The sequence below is a fragment of the Stegodyphus dumicola genome, chromosome 4 (genome assembly GCF_044657685.1).
Source record: "Stegodyphus dumicola isolate Sdum_Otavi_A_Nest chromosome 4, ASM4465768v1".
Lineage (NCBI taxonomy): Eukaryota > Metazoa > Arthropoda > Arachnida > Araneae > Eresidae > Stegodyphus > Stegodyphus dumicola.
The window spans coordinates 252,434,843-252,453,496 of NC_140771.1; the positions used below are offsets into that span (position 1 = coordinate 252,434,843).

An 18,654-nucleotide genomic window follows, 5' to 3' on the forward strand; every position below is an offset into this window, starting at 1 on the left:
AACAAATGCTTACAATTCTTTAACAATTGCGATTTTTTTTGAAGTACAATATTTTGGAGAAAGACGCGATTAATAACTTTCCGTATTTGTTTTTTTTTTTTCACAAGAGAAAATAGTTCAATAACATTTAGCGAGAAATGTTATTTTTAAACAAGAGAAACATATCTCAGATTCTTAAATTAAATATTGCTATTCCCAACATAGCTAAAACATAATTAAATATGACACGACTACCGTATGTTGTTTCAGCATACTTTTCAATCTGCATGTAATTACAAATCTTCCTTTTTCTATTATTTTATTTAGTATAAGAATTATTCAGGCGAGAATAAAACGAAAAAATGGCAACGAGAGTAAAAGAATCGTATTTTAATTTTGAAAATTCAAATTTTCATCTCTCTTACAATTTCCTGCGTCTTATTATTTTCAGTTTATTGTTGACAATATCTGTCTGCAGCTATGGAATAAATTCAAAGAAAAAGTTCCTCTCACAACTATCGCCTTTCATTTTGATTCGTTTCAGAGCGGCCTTACAAATATTGACTTTTGCTGGCATACTTTCAGAATAGAATACACTCACAGTAGAAGTAAATAATATCTCATCCTCGAATAACGAGTTAATATTCCGTGCTTTAAAAGGAAGTTTACAGAACATTGTCATAATACAGGATGATTAAAAAAATTCATTCATTTGATTTCGAATTTTGCAATTTTAAAAATCAAAAGCATCGACATGTCACACATGTATGAATGAAAGAAAAAAAAATAAGTTTCATTTAAAAATGTTCGGTATGACCATTTTTAGCTACATATAGAATATCAGCGTGGTGCCGCCCAACCGAGATAGGAATTAGTGACTCTACTTGCCGTACCGAAGGGCTCGGGTTCAAATCCCGGAGAAGGCAAGGATTTTTGTAAATGTATAGTGTCTGTGAAGCATGGGGCACACTAAATATGCGGCAAGCCAAAGTCCTCTCCAGAGGTAGTGGTTGGGGAAGCGAGGAGACCCTCGGACTAATCCTCCCAGGATGTTCTTTTTCAATATTGGTCGCGGAAACGAGCAAAGTTGTATTGACACCTGTATGGTGCCCAAGGCTTATGCAAACGACACGCGCGATTTTGCCTCCTTGCTACGATGAATTTCGTGGACTTGCTCTAATATGAGGTAAGCGAGATTCGTCGCAACAACAATATCAACGGAAAGTAGGAAAATTCCCTTCAAGCCATTCTAATATGTCTATGAGAACTATTTTCTTAAACAGCAGAAATGCCGTGCTTTCTCCAAAACACTATTTTTTATAAGTTCATTTACACTCATGTCCATAAATTATGGATAATGCAAAATCAGGCAAAGGAAGAGTTAGAAGCAAAACAAATTTGACTTATTTGTAAGCTTATTTATGAAACAAAAGGTAAAGATAAAAAAAAAAAAAGATGCTATATGTCTGATATTATTAAAAAAATTAGCGATTTTTACTCCCTGGAGAAAATTAAAAAAAAAAAAAAAAAAAAAAAAAAAAAAAAAAAAAACCTATTTACAAAAAACCAATATTACATGGTTGGTATGATTGTCAATACATTGTATGTTTCCCAGGCGATGCAATACAGTCCGTACAACGCCTAATCATGCTGAGTATCAAACTATCGATCTGATCTTGGGGGATATTACACCACTCAAAAAGCAATGCTCTCCGAAGTTCCGATAGACATGTAGGAAGAGGTTGACGGGCTGCAACTCGTTGGCCAAGCATGTCCCACACGAGCTCTACTGGATTCAAGTCCGGTGAGAATGCTGGCCACTCCATACGGGTGATATCCTCCTATTGAAGGCATTCGCTTACGATGTTTGCACGGTGAGGACGGGTGTTGTCATCCATAAACACAAATTGTGCGCCTATGGCGCTCCGAAACAAACGTACATGTTGTTCCAGAATGACGTCCCGATAGATTTGGCTTGTCATGGTTCCAATTTGAACATGCAGGTCAGTTCTGGAACCCAGAATAATTCCACCCCAAACGAGCACTCGTGCACCACACAGTAACGGTGTCGTTCAATGATGTTTTCTTGGTGGTAACGGGTACCTGGAGCACTCCATATGAAAGTCCGGCGAGAATCAGACTGCAAACTAACCCTGGATTCGTCGGAAAACATCACACAAGCCCACTGTTGCGGTGTCCACAATGCATGCTCTCTCCTCCAGTCTAACCGCAGGCGACAGTGAGTGAGTAAGTGGAACGCATCTGACAGGTCTACAAGCATATAGACCAATCTGCCTTAAGCGTCTGTACACGGTCTGCCTTGAAATTGTCGTACCAGTGGCTGAAGAGAGCCGAGGAGACAGGTCTGAGGCTATGCTCCGCCTGTTTCTTTTGGCAGTAACTGCCAAATACCGGTCCTCATTCGGCGCTGTAACTCTGGGGCGACCTGTGCTGTAACGTCTACTCACATTACCATCATCTTGGAATCGTTGCCAAAGCCTGGAGATGACACTCTGGGCAATTCCAAGTTCGTCTGATACTTCCAGTTGGGTACGCCCACATTCCAGACGGCCGATAATTCTACCACGTAAAAAATCATCCAAATGCGTCCTTTGTGTCATAACTATTCGGTTATTGCACTGAAATGCTTATAAAGCGCCTGCGAACAATTTTACTTCTTTGCCTGTATTCCTTGTATATCACTATCTTACACTCTCGTCATTGTGACGTACCATCGGTGTCATCTGGTTACTTCCTGAAATTTGCATATGATTCTTAAAGATGTGTGTAGTGATTTTACAGGTGATATAGTATTTAGTTTAGAGTTCAATTTCCGCGTGACTCCGAATTATCCTTAATTTATGAACATGAGTGTAATATTGTGAGTTTAGATGGCATAAACACATGATCTTACACATCCTTTGAAATAAAATTACTGAAGATGTAGTATCTGGAAATCTTGAAGGCCAACTGTTTAAAAAAATATCTGGCCTACTGGGTCGGACAAACATCGAGCAAATGGCAGTATGAAAAAAGATTTTCGATTAGAGTCTGCCCAAGTTAAGCTAAATCCTGCAATGCTTCTACCCATTGGGCGAAAAAAACTTAATTCATTTGCAGTAAATGGTAACAAATTTTGGCCATATGCGCTGTTTTATTTTATGTTTTGGTAAGATCGTAATACAGTTTCTAGTTTTCTAATTACTGCATGGTACATAGGCAAACATAAGAACAAAAACAAAAGGTCAGAATGTTTACAGTAAATAGTAAAAAATCAAATGCCGGTGTTTACAAGGAAAGGGAAGAAACATCTCTCATCCCTAAAATGGAAATCGTACTTTTCTGGCATACTTAGCCAATAAGAGCTCTACCATTGATGGGTGGACTATAGATGCTTCAAGTGCCAATTTATAGTTTATTTCAAGTAGAACCTTTTAAACGACAAATTAGCCACCGTCTATTGTTTTTATTTTGAAACTTGGACATTTTTGTTTTTCATTCCTTATCGTACTTATTAATTTTCATATAATACATATAGTACTTAAGTCCCATTTTATTAATTTTAAATACAAGTTTTTCATTTTCATATTTTTATGAACTTACCGTTCTTTTTTACTAATTTTTAGTATAGTTTTTATTTTAATATTTTTTTAAATTTTAATCATATGGGCATTTTTATATATTACTTATTTTAGTATTACCTTTTTGCTAATTTTCAAAACTAACATGAAAATTAGAAATCAGATAATTGATTTCGAGTTATGCTATGCAATTAAACATTCCAAGGTACTGATAATGCAGTGTGGTTACAAAAGGTAGGAGCACAGGCTATGAATTTACTATCAGAGGAGGAAAGAAGATATCAAGGTCATATCATCCACTCCATCCTAAGAACATTCTTTGTCAATCTGTTCCTTACTTCATAATCTGATATCTGTTATCATAAAACGAGAGGACAAGAGAACTTTTACAATATGTTGATATTCATGTATATATTCCAGAGACAACTTCTAATTCTGTAAGATTAAAATTTTAAGGGAAAAAATATGAAACTTCTAAAGAGAGGGGCATAGAGAAAATTTTATTATTTTATCAAACACTGGTTCTACCCGAATAAATTTCAAGCTAGGTATTCGATCAACTGTCCCAGCATGAGCCGTTCTGTCAACGAACTTTTATATATATTAAAACACACGCACGACTATTTCTTTTTGCTTGGGATGCCTTTTCAATGGATTTTGTCTAGACATAAAAGAGATCGACGAAATGTTATGGAACTCTACCCCAGACACAGCATTTGTGGCATAAAATATTAGATTTTGATTTATTTCTCGGCTGTTTTAAAGGAAAATTTTATCGTGAATAGTGACATACGAACAGTGATCGATATAAGGAGTTTTCTTTGAAGATGTTTTACTCATCGCATAGCTATGGAACTACCAGTTTGAGTTTGAACATTTTCAGTTATAAGAAACTACACTTTTTATTTCTTATGTGTGCCACTCGGGAAATGAAGCATGTTTAAATTAATATAGTGTGACCTGATATTTTTAAAACCAGTATGAGATAAGATGATTTAGATGTTTTAAAAAATAATGAAGGAAAAATGCTTTTCTTTAAGCATATGCTTATTATTTCAAATGATTAATATTCTTGTAGACATATTCGGATTTTTGGAAGCCGGAGAGATGAAAAATTAGCAATCGCCTTCGCCGGGAATCGAACCACGGACCTCTGGAATATCGGCCCAGCGTTCAGAACCAATACACCACGAAGGCACGCTAGGAAAGTTTGGAAAATACCTTATATACTTCCCTTTTTAAAGAGCAACTGGGGTTTTTTAGGGGATCCAATCGCCAAATCCTGGGCGAAGAGAATCATCATCCAAACCCTTTTTAGTTCGGACGCCACTGTAGAGACATAAGGATTTTTGGAAGCCGGAGAGATGAAAAATTATCAGTCGCCTTCTTCGGGAATCGAACCACGAACCTCTGGAATACCGGCCCAGCATGCAGAACCACTACACCACGAAGGTACGCTAGGAAAGTGGGAGAAATACCTTATATTCTTACTTGGCCTTTTTCGCCAGAGGTTCACTTGTTACAATGAAACCACACAAGCATACCTCACGGTTCCCAAAACAGTTTTTGTTATCTGTGAAGGAAGCTGTCTTAGAGACGTATGTTCTCTGAACAATAGTCTAGTTTTAGATGTAACCGCTCTGAGAGGGTTCACTGTATTTGTTATCGAAATGCGTGATGGATTGTTGTAAGTCCTATCAAGTAGAGTTCAATTATCAGAGTAATATAATTGTTCTATTCCAGGGGGGAAAATCTAGAAGTTCAGCTCATGCTATTACGTCTACCTATACTATTCAATCGTCTTCTGTTAATTTTGCTACTACTACATAAAATGATTGTTTTACTCATAGAAAAAGAACTTTCATTTTGCTTAATCTTAGTGCATGAGAATTTTCGAAACGTGACCCATTTAAATTTCTTCGGATGTTTTAATTTCACAGCCTATTTATTAGATGCGAAAAGCAGTTGGAATAAAAGTCTAGTCAAAAATTAGTCGCTTTGTAGCATTCGTGAAATTGCTAAAATCTTTTACTAGAAATCACAATTATTTAATTATTTAATATATTTCTGTTCTCCAGAAAATTTCATCATGATCATGTATGGTGTGGCCTTAAAACAATTCGTATCAATTTGTCCCGATTAAAATTAGTTCCGGACAAAGATTAGATTAGATTAGGATAAATTAAAATTAGAAAATGCTATAACCACTCTGTACTTTACTCAGCAGACAAGAAGCTTAAATTACAGATGAAAACTCTTATACATCAGACAATTTATATGAGAAAGCTAAGCCGGAAAAATTAAAAATACAAGAGCACGTGCATTTAACATTTAATAAATAAATTTTACATCTATATATAATGGAATTTGGAAATATGCAACCGGCAAAAACCGGCAACGATGAAAAAAGAAATAAAGTGAAATAAATAAATACCTTTATTACATAGCGGCTTAAGTGTCTGTTTGTCGCCGATAGTTTATTGGTTGCTTGCGTAACTGTAATAGCCAATGGGGTGACGTTGCCACGGCAGAGGGTTGCCGTTTCAATTGAGACGTAGACAATTTCCTGTAAAACTTGCCTTTGTCCATCCATACGTCTCAGGGCCAAACGCTTAAGCGTGTTAGTATTTTTTTACCTGAGCCTGCATTTGGACACTGTTAACCATGTTGCCTGTTCAAGAGTTCGTGAAAGAACGGACGAAAAATTAAAAATAATGGACGGTCCTTTGCAAGGCGAGCTTAAAAATGATGGAAAGATCTACACGAGAAATGTTGTGTACAAAGAGATCTTTGACTTGTGAATTAACATTTTATTATTTAAATCACCTTTATTTATTGAGCTAGCGGTGACTCTTAAGAAATGTACCGCCAATGGTTTCCTTCATTGCACTCTACTTTAAGCAAGTAGAAGGGGGAAACCCCGTGGGGCAGTAAGCAAAGGGGCGTCCTTGCCACCTGTCCTGGGTAATTCAGTTTGAATTAGCAGACACCTTTACACAAGTCATTTTAATTACTATTTAGAAGATCTAGAACAGCGGCCATTTCGTATGACCGCCGGGCTTTCTAGTAAAATTATAACACATAAATAGATTCTTTTTAATAGTATAGGCGAATAGCCTCCGAGTGCTTTACCGCAATTAAATGAACCAAAAGAAACAATCTTTTGGTTGTAAGATATTTTATCTCTACCTATCACGTGCCTTCGTGGTGCAACTGGATGCACTTCTGGCGATCATCGGATAGTTCGAAATTCGAATCCCAGTGGCTCAATGAGAGCGTAGAAGTTTCCTGTTTATGGCTTCGAGAAATACCTTAAATTATACAAGTGAAGCGCGAAATAAAATGCGATGGAAGATTCGTCACCAGCAAAATATAATGATCGGGTCTCCTGTTTCTCAGTCACTCCATAAGTGGGGGAGAATGTAAAGTATTTTCTTCCTCCTTACCGCGTGCCTTAGTTATGTAATTGAAAGTATACCCAGCTAGTACAGAAAGGTGCAGAGTTGGGATCTCGACGAGGGCATAGCTGATATTTCCTGTTTCTTGCTTCTGATAAAGGCCTAATGATTCTACGTAGTATAAAAATTCATACTTAACGTGCCCTGGTTTTAGTTACTATAGTTAATTACAACAATATCCCGAGCTTCAGAACTATAATATCTAGGTCGTACCTGCTGTAATTTAAATATTAAAACGACTTACCAAGAACAACCTTACTATTGGCAATTATTGCAAAACTGCTTATTCACGCAACCGGGTATCGAACTCGTTAATTTCAATGGTAAGATTAACTTCTTTTTTTATCTATGCCGTTTTGTATTAACCTTGCATAAATTGTCTTGTTCTGAGCAAGTATTTTCTAAACAGCCGAGAATAAGATAGATTTTCTACGCAAATCTAAATATTAGTAAAACTTAAGAACAATTGTTTCAGCTGATTTTACTACAAAATTCAGGATATATCCAAGGCAATGAGCAATCGCATCTACACCTAAAACCATAGTAAATGTATCCAAAAAGCAACCATATTAGGTAACGAAATTTTAAAACAAAATATTATATAAGTGTTTTCAGCATTAAATTGACTTGTTCATTAAACACGCAAGAAACATCCAGTGCGAGAGGAAAATGGCTTTAATTCCACAGAAAAACGTATGCAGATTGAATGATGAATAAGGGGGAAAATTGAGAAACATTGTCCCATCAATCAAAATGAGTAAATAATAAATCCGTTAAAAGTCATATCAAGATTTAATTATAATTATTATTACGAGCAGTTAATAAATATGGTTTTCTTTTTTTTTTTTCCATTCTCTCGAAAGTGTCTGACAAATTAATTTTATGGCATGTTGTAGCATGTTCAGATATTCGCACATGATGACTTCTTTGAATGGCGAACCATTTCAGCAATGCTACCTCAAAATCTCTAAGGTTTACCTTTCTCGACTTTTTCCTCGTATCCAGATTTTCTTCATGAGCAGAAATTATTGAGTTTCGGTTTTTTTTCATAATCTACCAACTGCAGATTCCGATAAACTGTATTTCTGGCACATATCGATTTGGATATACCTATTTTGCATTTATCAAATAACGTTCGGCTTGTCTTCATTGCCGAACTTTTATGTTTACAGTTTCCCATACAGATGAATTTTTGACACAGGAAAAGAGTGCTGAGAATTTTGTCAAGAATATGAGAGAGATTTGCTCTTCTAGAAAAGGTGAAAAAACAGGAAGATAAACGACGAAAGAGAAGCCTGTGCTCAGGCGATAACAATGAGAGGAAGGAAGTCTAGCTACTGCGCCATCTATTGATAGAAAAGGAAAACAGCAATGAGACAATTTCTTCCTCAACAGCTGAAGGTAAAGATGTAATGGAGTTGGGATCGATAATTAGAATTGAAATATTTTTATGAATGTGAAGCATCTTCAGAAAACCTAGTTCGCAAAGGAAGATGTTTTCTAAATAGTTTCAGCTGCTAAAAAATTGGAAATGTGATTTTTTGCCCAACAGTGTTGGGCGACAGAGAATTTATATGATTCTTTTTCTAAACATACATATGTCTCATGTTTCTCAGAGCGAAAATTTAAGGCTCTCTTAGTTTGACTTATGTGAATAAACACACATTAATAATGAATCCATTGTATATCCTAGGAAATACTATCCGAAATAGCGTCGTTAAGTACAGAGCTGCGAATTTTACGATAGAAGAGAAAACGACACGAAAGTAGAATTTCTATAAAATATCGGATGTTTTAGAGCTAGTCGATGGAAAGAAAGGAATGATAAAACTCTTATAATTTCCTAAAATGTCAGAGTCCTTTTCCATGTGTTGGGATGGCAATGTTTTGAACGCTTGGCCAACAATATTAGGTGAAAAGGCATAGTCACTCTTTTTAATCTGTTGAGAAGCAGTTTGGAGGAGCAGATCTAAAATTCGCAGAAAACAAACGCCCTTTCCCCCAAAAAAAGGGAAGCTTCATTTGGAAACTGCACGGGATCGAAAGATTCGTTTTATCCAGCATTTCGTTTAGAGGCAGAGTCGTTATACTGAGGTTCGACTGGATAACAATAGAAGCCTGTGCATTATTGTATAGATAATGGAAATTTTCGTTGAAATATGGTCCCCGGAATTATTGCAAAACTTCCTTTAAATCGTACAAGGAAGTAAAAATGAAGATTTAATCTGCCTCAGCTGTCAGTTTCCTATCCATTATGGATCAACATTTTACGCAATCAAAATTCTTGCTGTTCATTACGGGTTCAACATTGTACGTTCTGTGCTATTTATGTGCTACGCGATCAATATTTATAACAGCTTCTATTGTGCTTTTAATAAAATTCCATAGTCAAAAATACACTTAAAATTCTAACTGTACATTCTTTTCATTTTTAATGGCGACATTCTCTTATTTGAAAGTACGTGTAATTAAATCCACAGCCCCGTAGTCAAGTTGTTTTTCCCGCCTTTTTCTACACGTACAGTTTTAGAATGTTCTGGAAATATTTAAAGCGAACTGGATTGGCTGACGAGGCTGACGTCATTTCTTGGAAGCTCCGCCTTTCCAGAGGCTATAAAAAGACTCGCAAAGGAGTATCGGGGCTTTTTCTTAAATGTCACGATGCAGTAAACTTCAAACAAAATGTTATTAGTAATTCTTTTTTATTTACTCCGGATATCTGGTTTTGTAACTGCTATTTCTCCTACCAATAATAAATGGATCCTGTTTTTTAAACTTATCGTCTGATAATTTAAGCTACGACTACATATGATTCTTCAACAATCTATTTATTCCTGGAAAAAGCTGGTACATCACATATATATATACGTTTGGTACTACTGATTGCAATAAAAAAAGGGATGTGCACAATTAGATGTTATAGTGGTCCCATATAAAAAATTGCAACGTCCTGCAAGCTAATCGTTTTTGAGTTATGCAAGATGCGTACATACATACATTCGTGACGTCTGTACGTACATACATACACGTACAGACGTCACGAAAAAAAAAACCTTTTGAATCCATTTTAAATCCATTTTACAATGAGTTTTCTAAAAAAGGGTTCTTTATTCTATCCGCACGTACAAAAATCACGCAAAAAAGAATCGTCCAAATGGACTCGGAAGTGGTCAAAATGGAGTACTAAAACAATTAATTAAGTTAACTAAAACAATTAATTAAGACTCGGAAGTGGTCAAAATGGAGTACTTAATCAAAATTTAGTACTTAAACAATTAATGAACCTTTTTTCAGTTTTTGTTATAATATGATGTATTATGTATACAATAATGCACAGACAATATAATATTATTCTAGTTTGATTTTATAACAAAAAGCATTTCCGCAATAATGAATTGATATAGTCAAACTAGTAGAAAAACTTACGTTATAAGTTAAATATATTTCTGGGCTAACTATTCCTCAAGTTAAATAATAGTTAATGTTGGAGAAGTATAGTTTCCTCTTTTATTTTATTGAATCATCACCTGATAAAATTCGATATTATCGAAATGTCCATTCCCGTCAAATAATCTACTAGATTTCTTAGCGTGGAATCGGAAAACTGCCTTTCGGTTTTCCGATAGAGAGCGGTCGATTTTTCCATTCATCTCTCAAAAGTACAAAGGGAGAAAAAGGGGAAAAAATGCACCGAAACTAGATGGTCGATGCGGTAGGAAACTTCTTAACAGCTCTTACGTATCATTAAGTATGCATTCAAACGGAAGGTTTCGAAACCTTCTTTAAAGTCACCGTTTTTCTGTGAAAAAGGTCCTCAAATTATCCGTTTTCGTTTGTGGAAGGAACGCCCCTTCTCTTTTCGCAAGCCAATAAAAAATAAAATCGGTTGCTTCAGTCATACCTATGTTTTCTTCGTTAAAGGCTGTTAAATCATATATCAGATTTCCTCTATTATGATTACATTTTTTTTGTTCTTTTATTATACTGCTATATGATCAATTTTCATATGCATTCGAGTTTTGATTTTATATCAGTTTCTGTATTTATGAGAGCTAATAATGCTTAATGATATCTAATGCAAGAAATGTTACATTTCTTATCTTAATAAAGATGTTTTTGATATGTAGGAGACTCAAATGCACTTACATTCGAAGCAAAGTGAAAGTCTTATTTGGCTTTCATTGTCTGTAAAAAGGAAACTCTTTTAGAAGAAAAATTTGCGTTTTTACTTCCTCGTACGAAGTAAAGGAGGTATTGTAATTGCGAACAATTTCGGGTTTTATATTTAAATGGAAGTATCCATTTTGACCTCTTCCGAATCCATTCGGACGAATTTTTTATGCGTGATTTTTGTACGTGCGGATAGAATAAAGAACCATTTTTACAAAACTCATTGTAAAATGGATTTAAAATGGATTCAAAAGTTTTTTTTCGTGACGTCTGTACGTGTATGTATGTACGTACAGACGTCACGAATGTATGTATGTACGCATCTTGCATTAGTCAAAAACGATTAGCCTGTAGCACGTAGCAATTTTTTATATGAGACCACTATAACATATAGTTGTGCACATACCTTTTTTTATTGCAATCAGTAGTACCAAACGTATATATATATATATATGTGATGTACCAGCTTTTGTCAGGAATAAATAGATTGTTGAAGAATCATAAATGTAGTCGTAGCTTAAATTATCAGACGATAAGTTTAAAAAACAGGATCCATTTATTATTGGTCAGGAGAAATAGCAGTTACAAAATCAGATATCCGAAGTAAATAAAAAAGAATTACTAATAACATTTTGTATCAATTTTACTGCATCGTGACATTTCAGAAAAAGCCCCGATACTCCTTTGCGAGTCTTTTTATAGCCTCTGGAAAGGCGGAGCTTCCAAAAATGACGTCAGCCTCGTCAGCCAATCCAGTTCGCTTTAAATATTTCCAGAACATTCTAAAACTGTACGTGTAGAAAAAGGCGGGAAAAACAACTTGACTACGGGGCTGTGGATTTAATTACACGTACTTTCAAATAAGAGAACGTCGCCATTAAAAATGAAAAGAACATACAGTTAGAATTTTAAGTGTATTCTTGACTATGGAATTTTATTAAAAGCACAATAGAAGCAGTTATAAATATTGATCGCGTAGCTTATAAATAGCACAGAACGTACAATGTTGAACCCGTAATGAACAGCAAGAATTTTGATTGCGTAAAATGTTGATCCATAATGGATAGCAAACTGACAGTCGAGGCAGATTAAATCTTCATTTTTACTTCCTTGTACGATGTAAAGGAAGTTTTGTAATCACGAGGAATTCCGGGGACCATATTTCAACGAAAATTTCCATTTTGACCGTTAACGGATGCAATTTAAAGATGTTATGGTGCAACATCTGTATGTAAGGACAGAATGAAAGACTCTTCTTTCCCAAACGAATTATAAAACTAATTTAAAAGGGATTCAGAAAAGATTTTTTCGTGGGGGTCTGTAGGTACGTACGTACGAATGTAGGTATCTCTCATAATAACAAGTAGCCTGAAAAGGTTGAAATTTTGTATATAGGACTGTTATAACATATAGTTGTGCACCTCGCTTTTTGGTTGCAACGGCCGCACCAAAACTATATATGTGAGATATAACAAAATACCATGGCTGTAAGAAATAATTGGCGACCTCAAAATGAACGATTCCAGATTTTATGCTCTTACCTTAAATTCATGTGTTCTCCTAAATTCGAGATCTTTCCATGTTACACAACGCTACTTTAAAAACGTAACTAAAACTAAAATTAACCAATCACAGCTTCGAGTATTTTCTGCATCTACTTAGTATAAATACTCTTTGCAAAACAACTACGTCATTCCTTTCCCTAGCTTGAAGCTAGAGAAAGGAATGACGTAGTTGTTTTGCAGTTTAGAAACTGCAAAGAACTCTGCGCCGCTAATGCTGTCCTGTCAGAAATGCTTACGTCGTACTTTTAAAATTAGTGTACATAAAAATTATCGTATTTAAATATGTTTGGATAAATTCCTTGCCTACAAAAATGGTCTGATGTGAATTATAATAGAATAAAAAATGTTTTGAAACGACTATATCTGGAAGTTTGTGGTTCTATCTATCTAAAGCACGTAGATTTCAAGCTGCAGCGCGTCAAAATATTCATGTCTCGGACATGACCACTACAAGCTGTTAAAGTATCGGATTCATCCTACGGGCCTAAAATACTACATTTAATAAAGTCTTCTAGGATAATAGTGCAAAAGTTTTCCCAACGGATTTTTAGTGACTGCGAACACAAAATTTATAAAGTGATTAACTCTGCTGCATTTCAACCGGACTAGTGGTTTTTCTGCTTCTTTGTATTCGCTAAAGAGGTCAAGCACGTAGTGATGACGTCTGCAAAAATGTTCTAATGGCGTGTTTACACTTGCTGTGTGTATTTAGTAAAACTGAGGCATCCAGCGTTAAAATATGATGCTTCAAATTGGTTTCCCGTGCATTAAGTATAGTGATATCGATACTTCTAAAAATTGGTTATTCAGTTAAATTCTTCAGTTCTCAGTGGTGATTATTTTGCAACTTCTTTAGTGTTTATATTTCGGCAAAAGATAAACAATTAACAATGGAGACCCGCTCGCAATCAAAATTATCTACAGAAATAATTTCTTTGATGGTGAATAAATTTCAATGTGCTGTGTTTGATGGCTCCAATAATGATACCCCTATAGATATATATTTTTTATTATTTAAAAAAAATACGACACTAAAATATTGGAGACAAGAATAATGCCTTGGTGTTTTCCGAATGCTTGACAGGAGAAGGAAACAAAGGCATGAGACATCACAATTTGGCACAGGAGCTGAAACCAGAAAACCGTGAATAGAAAATGCCATGGTTGAAAGGAAAAATATACACAATTTTTTTCTTCCGAATAGGATGCTGTGTTAAGTAAATTTGTTAAAGGAGCTCTAACTAGCTAAACATCTGTGTTAAGTAAACTAGTTAGAGCTCCTATAACAAATTTACTGAAAAAAGATACTCCTTATAAATGGAGTAATGAATATCAAATAGCTTTTCAAAAAATGCATTAATTTCAAGACCCATTTTAACTTTATTTAATCCAAAATATCCTTGTCATATATTTGTGGATGCATGTTGGTGCAGTTTTGGTACTTTCAGCCAAACGCCAGAGGACGTCTACAACCACGCAACTGTCTCATGACCTCGCTAATGTCGCAGAAACATCAGTTTCAAGGAAGACAGTTTGCAGACGTCTCCATAAGACAGTACTGTATGCCAAAAAGCCCGCTATTTGCATCCCACTCACTCACTTCCACATGAGAGCTTTTACAATGGTGATTACGTTCACTCACTGCCACAAGAAAGCATTTACAATAGTGCATACAACACCATCACTGGATGGGCTAATGTTCTCTTCATGGATGAATACAGATTCAGTCTACAACTTGATTCTAGGCGATAATTGATATGGAGGAAACCTGTGACCTAATACCACCCCAGCAACATCATGGAAAGGGGCCAATATGGTGCTGGAAGATTGATAACCGGGGCAGGAATTTGCAAAATACTCGCACACCGCTCAATGTGTTTGACACAGGTACAGGAAGCAGCTCTTAGAGTCTTATGTGCGACTTTATAGGAATGCCGTTGACCCTGAGTTCATTTTTATAGAAGACAATGCGCGACAATATAGGGTGTCATTAACTCACCTGGTTAATGACTGCGTAGGAAGCGAGGATATTCACTGAATGGGTTAGCCAGCCAAATCTCCTGACCGTAATCCTATTGAACATGCTTGGAATGCTCTTGGAAAGCCATTGCAATACGGGAAACCGTACCATGAATCATTCGGGAGTTAAATACTGCTCTGGTGAAAGAGTTTATGCAACTTCCACAGGCACTCTTGAACTCTCTTGTTAACAGCATGGCTACTCGTTGTGTGTGCTGTCTACGTGTCAGAGCCGACCGCACAGCACACTAGTGACATTTTCACTGCCACCTTTCAAATTCAAGTTTGGACCAGATTGGTCTCTTGGCCATAACTCATGCTAATGAATGGCATTTTCATTGTTGTTTTGTACACATTATTGTCATACAATAAACTTTATCCATGCCAAATTTCATTTATTTCTATCCAGTATTTCTTGAGATATTTGAGAAAAAGTATTCCATCTTTTAATTTTGTCCATCAGTATATATATATACGTATATATATGAAATGTAATTTCTCATACATTATTTGTTTTGTGCAGCCGGGGCAACAGGAATGAGACAAATTTTGGAATATAAAGTGGTAGGTTTATTTCAGCATCCATCTCACAAGCGTTCTCCTCGTACCTTGCGCAGAAGCCCTACTTATACATATGTGTGCGTCACGATGCTCATCCAATCAGCGATATTAATTGAAATCACGAGGTGACGCTATCTTCTCATCAGGAGTGTTCTTAAGGACTTTATGTAATATGACAGATTTATGAGTTTGGCTATTTGGCGGGCGCCAACAGGTTAATATATTTTATACTAAAGAAAGGATTTCGCCAAAATTTAGGAACAGGGATGCAATTTAGGTAGAGAATCGCCAACACATTATTAAGCAATACTAATAGAATTTAATTTAATTAGTTGATTTAAAAATATCATTACATATATATATATATATATTTATTTACTAAAGAATATTGATTATATTATTTACTTAGTCCCTCCCACTACCATAAATTACTTCACACAAGTCTTACCGACTGATATAATTCAAAGCCCCCGCTGCCGATAAAGATTTCGGAAACACAACCCTTCTGAGTCAGACGCGAAGAGAACACTTTGCCGACTCCCAACTAGAAAGAACGTAAGTTAATTAATGCTTTTTCTGGCCTTTATATCTTCATGTACATTTCCTTTTCTTATTATATATTTTTTTAAAATTTTTATTTTTAAATTATTGATTTGTTTTTGCAAAGATTGCATTATTTTTCTTATATTTTGTAATTTTCTAATGTTTATTTCAATTACTTTGAATTCTATTTCATAATGCCAATTTTCAATGTTTAATTTTTTCAAATAGTTTTGAACTAAAATGCAAAAACACGAGGGTGTCGGGGACTACTACTCGAGCAATGTCAATTTAGCTGAAGAAATTGCTTTTCACTCAAAACTGAATTAGCTAAAATGCTTAATCGGAATGAGTTCTTTGGTTCTCTGCGTTAGTACTTGGTCCCTTCTATTCACGGAAATGTTTGGCCTAGCTTGAATTGCCGGTTTGGCATCGTCTTATTGCTCGAGTAAAGGACGAAACACCTTCGTATTTATTTCTTAATTACTGTTCATTGAACAGGAGTTGATTTGTTCCCCTCGTAAAGTCAACTAATTTCCGATCAACGGCAATGATTACTTGCATTCAATTTAATTACTTGCTTTTAGTTTATTTCTTTTTACAATTGAAATTTTGTTATTCATGATTTAATTCAAGTCCCCGTTAAACATTTTTAACAATTTACATTCAAGTTACTTTAAAACATTTTTCGAAATTGAACTTACTGAGTATGGATTCACTCTTTTAAGATTATTCTACTAAAATTAATCTTAGGAGATAATATAATCAATATTCTTTAGTAAATAAATAATTTTTAACTTACTTTGCAGCAATTGCGCAATACATATATATATATATTATAAAAACTTGTTTTCGAACTAAGTGAATTTAAGATCATACAACATTATATATTAATAACGTGTTTGGCGTCTTACCGCATAAGCATCTAGTATATATAAAAATAGCGTTTCAGTGAGAAAATATTTTCTTTTTTAACAACAGAATATTTGAAAGCAAGTTTGACATAAAAAACAAGATTTTTTACATCTGAGTGTTCTAATGCTTTTAGCTACTGATAAAAACAACTTACTCAGATCAGAGAAAACAGGTTAATTGTTGCATTGCATGCGAAGTTTTAAATCCTTCATTGTTTATTTATGTCCTAGTATCACCTGCCCAAACATCAGCGATCGAATTGCAAAAACAGTTTATGTTTTTATATTAGGAGAACAATAAATAGTGCATGCGTTTGTCTTTACAGGCTGCTGTTACCAAGGCGATGAAGCTCGTGCCATCCAAGTTTTGCACGTGAAGCCCGTGACATTCGAGTGCAACGTGATATTAGCTGGCACATTAGTAAGAACCATTACGTCATCGTGCAACTGCAAGTGTGGAATATGGTATGAAGCACATATTTATAGAACACCTCTTTTCTGATTCACATTTTAGTTTGCAAAAATAATTAACTAAAAAGATTAATTAGGTATTGTTTTCAAGCCATGAGACAAATTTTATTTGTTTCATACTTGAATGAATTAATATTTCTAGCTAAAAGAGAGTTATCTCGAATGGACTATTAGCCTATATTACTATTTGGCAGCGTATCGCTTTAAATGTCTGAATCACTTTTAAAATTATTGCTACCAAATATTATCGCCCTGTATTTATTGTTAAGGAAATTTAATAATAAAGAGTGTGCATGAAAGTATGTATGTTTCTCGACTGCGAGAAAGCGATGTTACCTAGGAATATCAAATTTTAAATAACATAGTCCTCCACCTCAAGATGTGCACCTAGAAGGACGGATTCTGAATTTCGAATTTTATACATCACATTTTGTAAAACTCCGGAACTACAAGTGGCACCCGAACTAAAATGTGGTGGACAATAATTTGTCACTACCAGGATTTGGCGACTGGGTCCTCTAATCCCCAGTCACCCTTGAAAAGAGGGACCATATAAGGTATTTCCCCCTCCTTTACGCATGACTTCCTAGTGTAATTGGAAGCATTCTCGACGCATATTCGAGAGGTCTGGTAATGGAGGACAATGCCTATTTTTTCACGTCTCATGCTTCAAAAAACCTAATGACTCTACAAACAAGATGATCTACGCAGATTTTTTTTGTATTTTTAACTTTATTACTTAACACCGCTTTCTTCATACCTACGCCACATAAATTCATTAGCAAAATCCCAAAACTTTTAAAAACAACTTATGTTTAGAATTACCGATACAGTATTAAGTATTGCCGTTATTATTGTTATAATTTTTATTTTACTATTACGTCTTTTCTCAGCTCGTTAAATTTGTGTTCAGTGTTCTTAGTAAGAGGAGTTAAGACGTACCGTTTTGTCTTTTAAACTTCATTTAATAAATAAGTTAAAGCTCAGAATACGTTGCATAAGCAAAACTGCGAAGGCGGAGCTTAATGACGTCATAATGGGTGGCCTAAGCATGGACCTATAAGAAATAGACTAACCCAAATGGGTTTTCTCCCTCGTCTGAGGCGTTGCCGGCTGTCACCTTGATCACATCCGGAGGAGTAGGGACGACTTGCAGAAATTTAACATTGGTTGACTATTGCAGCGTGTATAATTATCAAGAAAAAGCTGTATGTAGCGCCTCATTTCACAAATTAGAATTTCTATATATTTTTATTTTTGAAATTGAGATTGATTTTTAAAACTTTAGCATATTTATCAAGCATAATTAACGTTTCAAATAATTATAAAGCTATTGCATGCTTTCAGGGCTGGATATTTTTTTAGCTTTTCCTATGCTGTAAGGAAATTTGTAACT

The 18,654-nt window shown here is 35.0% G+C and overlaps 1 protein-coding gene across 3 annotated transcripts in view; it reads left to right on the plus strand.

Annotated features, from left to right (window-relative positions):
* Positions 1-18,654, plus strand: part of LOC118197652 (uncharacterized) — a 388,162-nt gene that overhangs the window by 54,797 nt on the left and 314,711 nt on the right. For all 3 annotated transcript variants that reach the window (XM_085816220.1, XM_085816221.1, XM_085816222.1), the window contains exon 2: positions 17,114-17,252. In XM_085816220.1, coding sequence (XP_085672346.1) covers positions 17,114-17,252 — 139 coding nt within the window. The remainder of the gene's footprint in view (positions 1-17,113; positions 17,253-18,654) is intronic.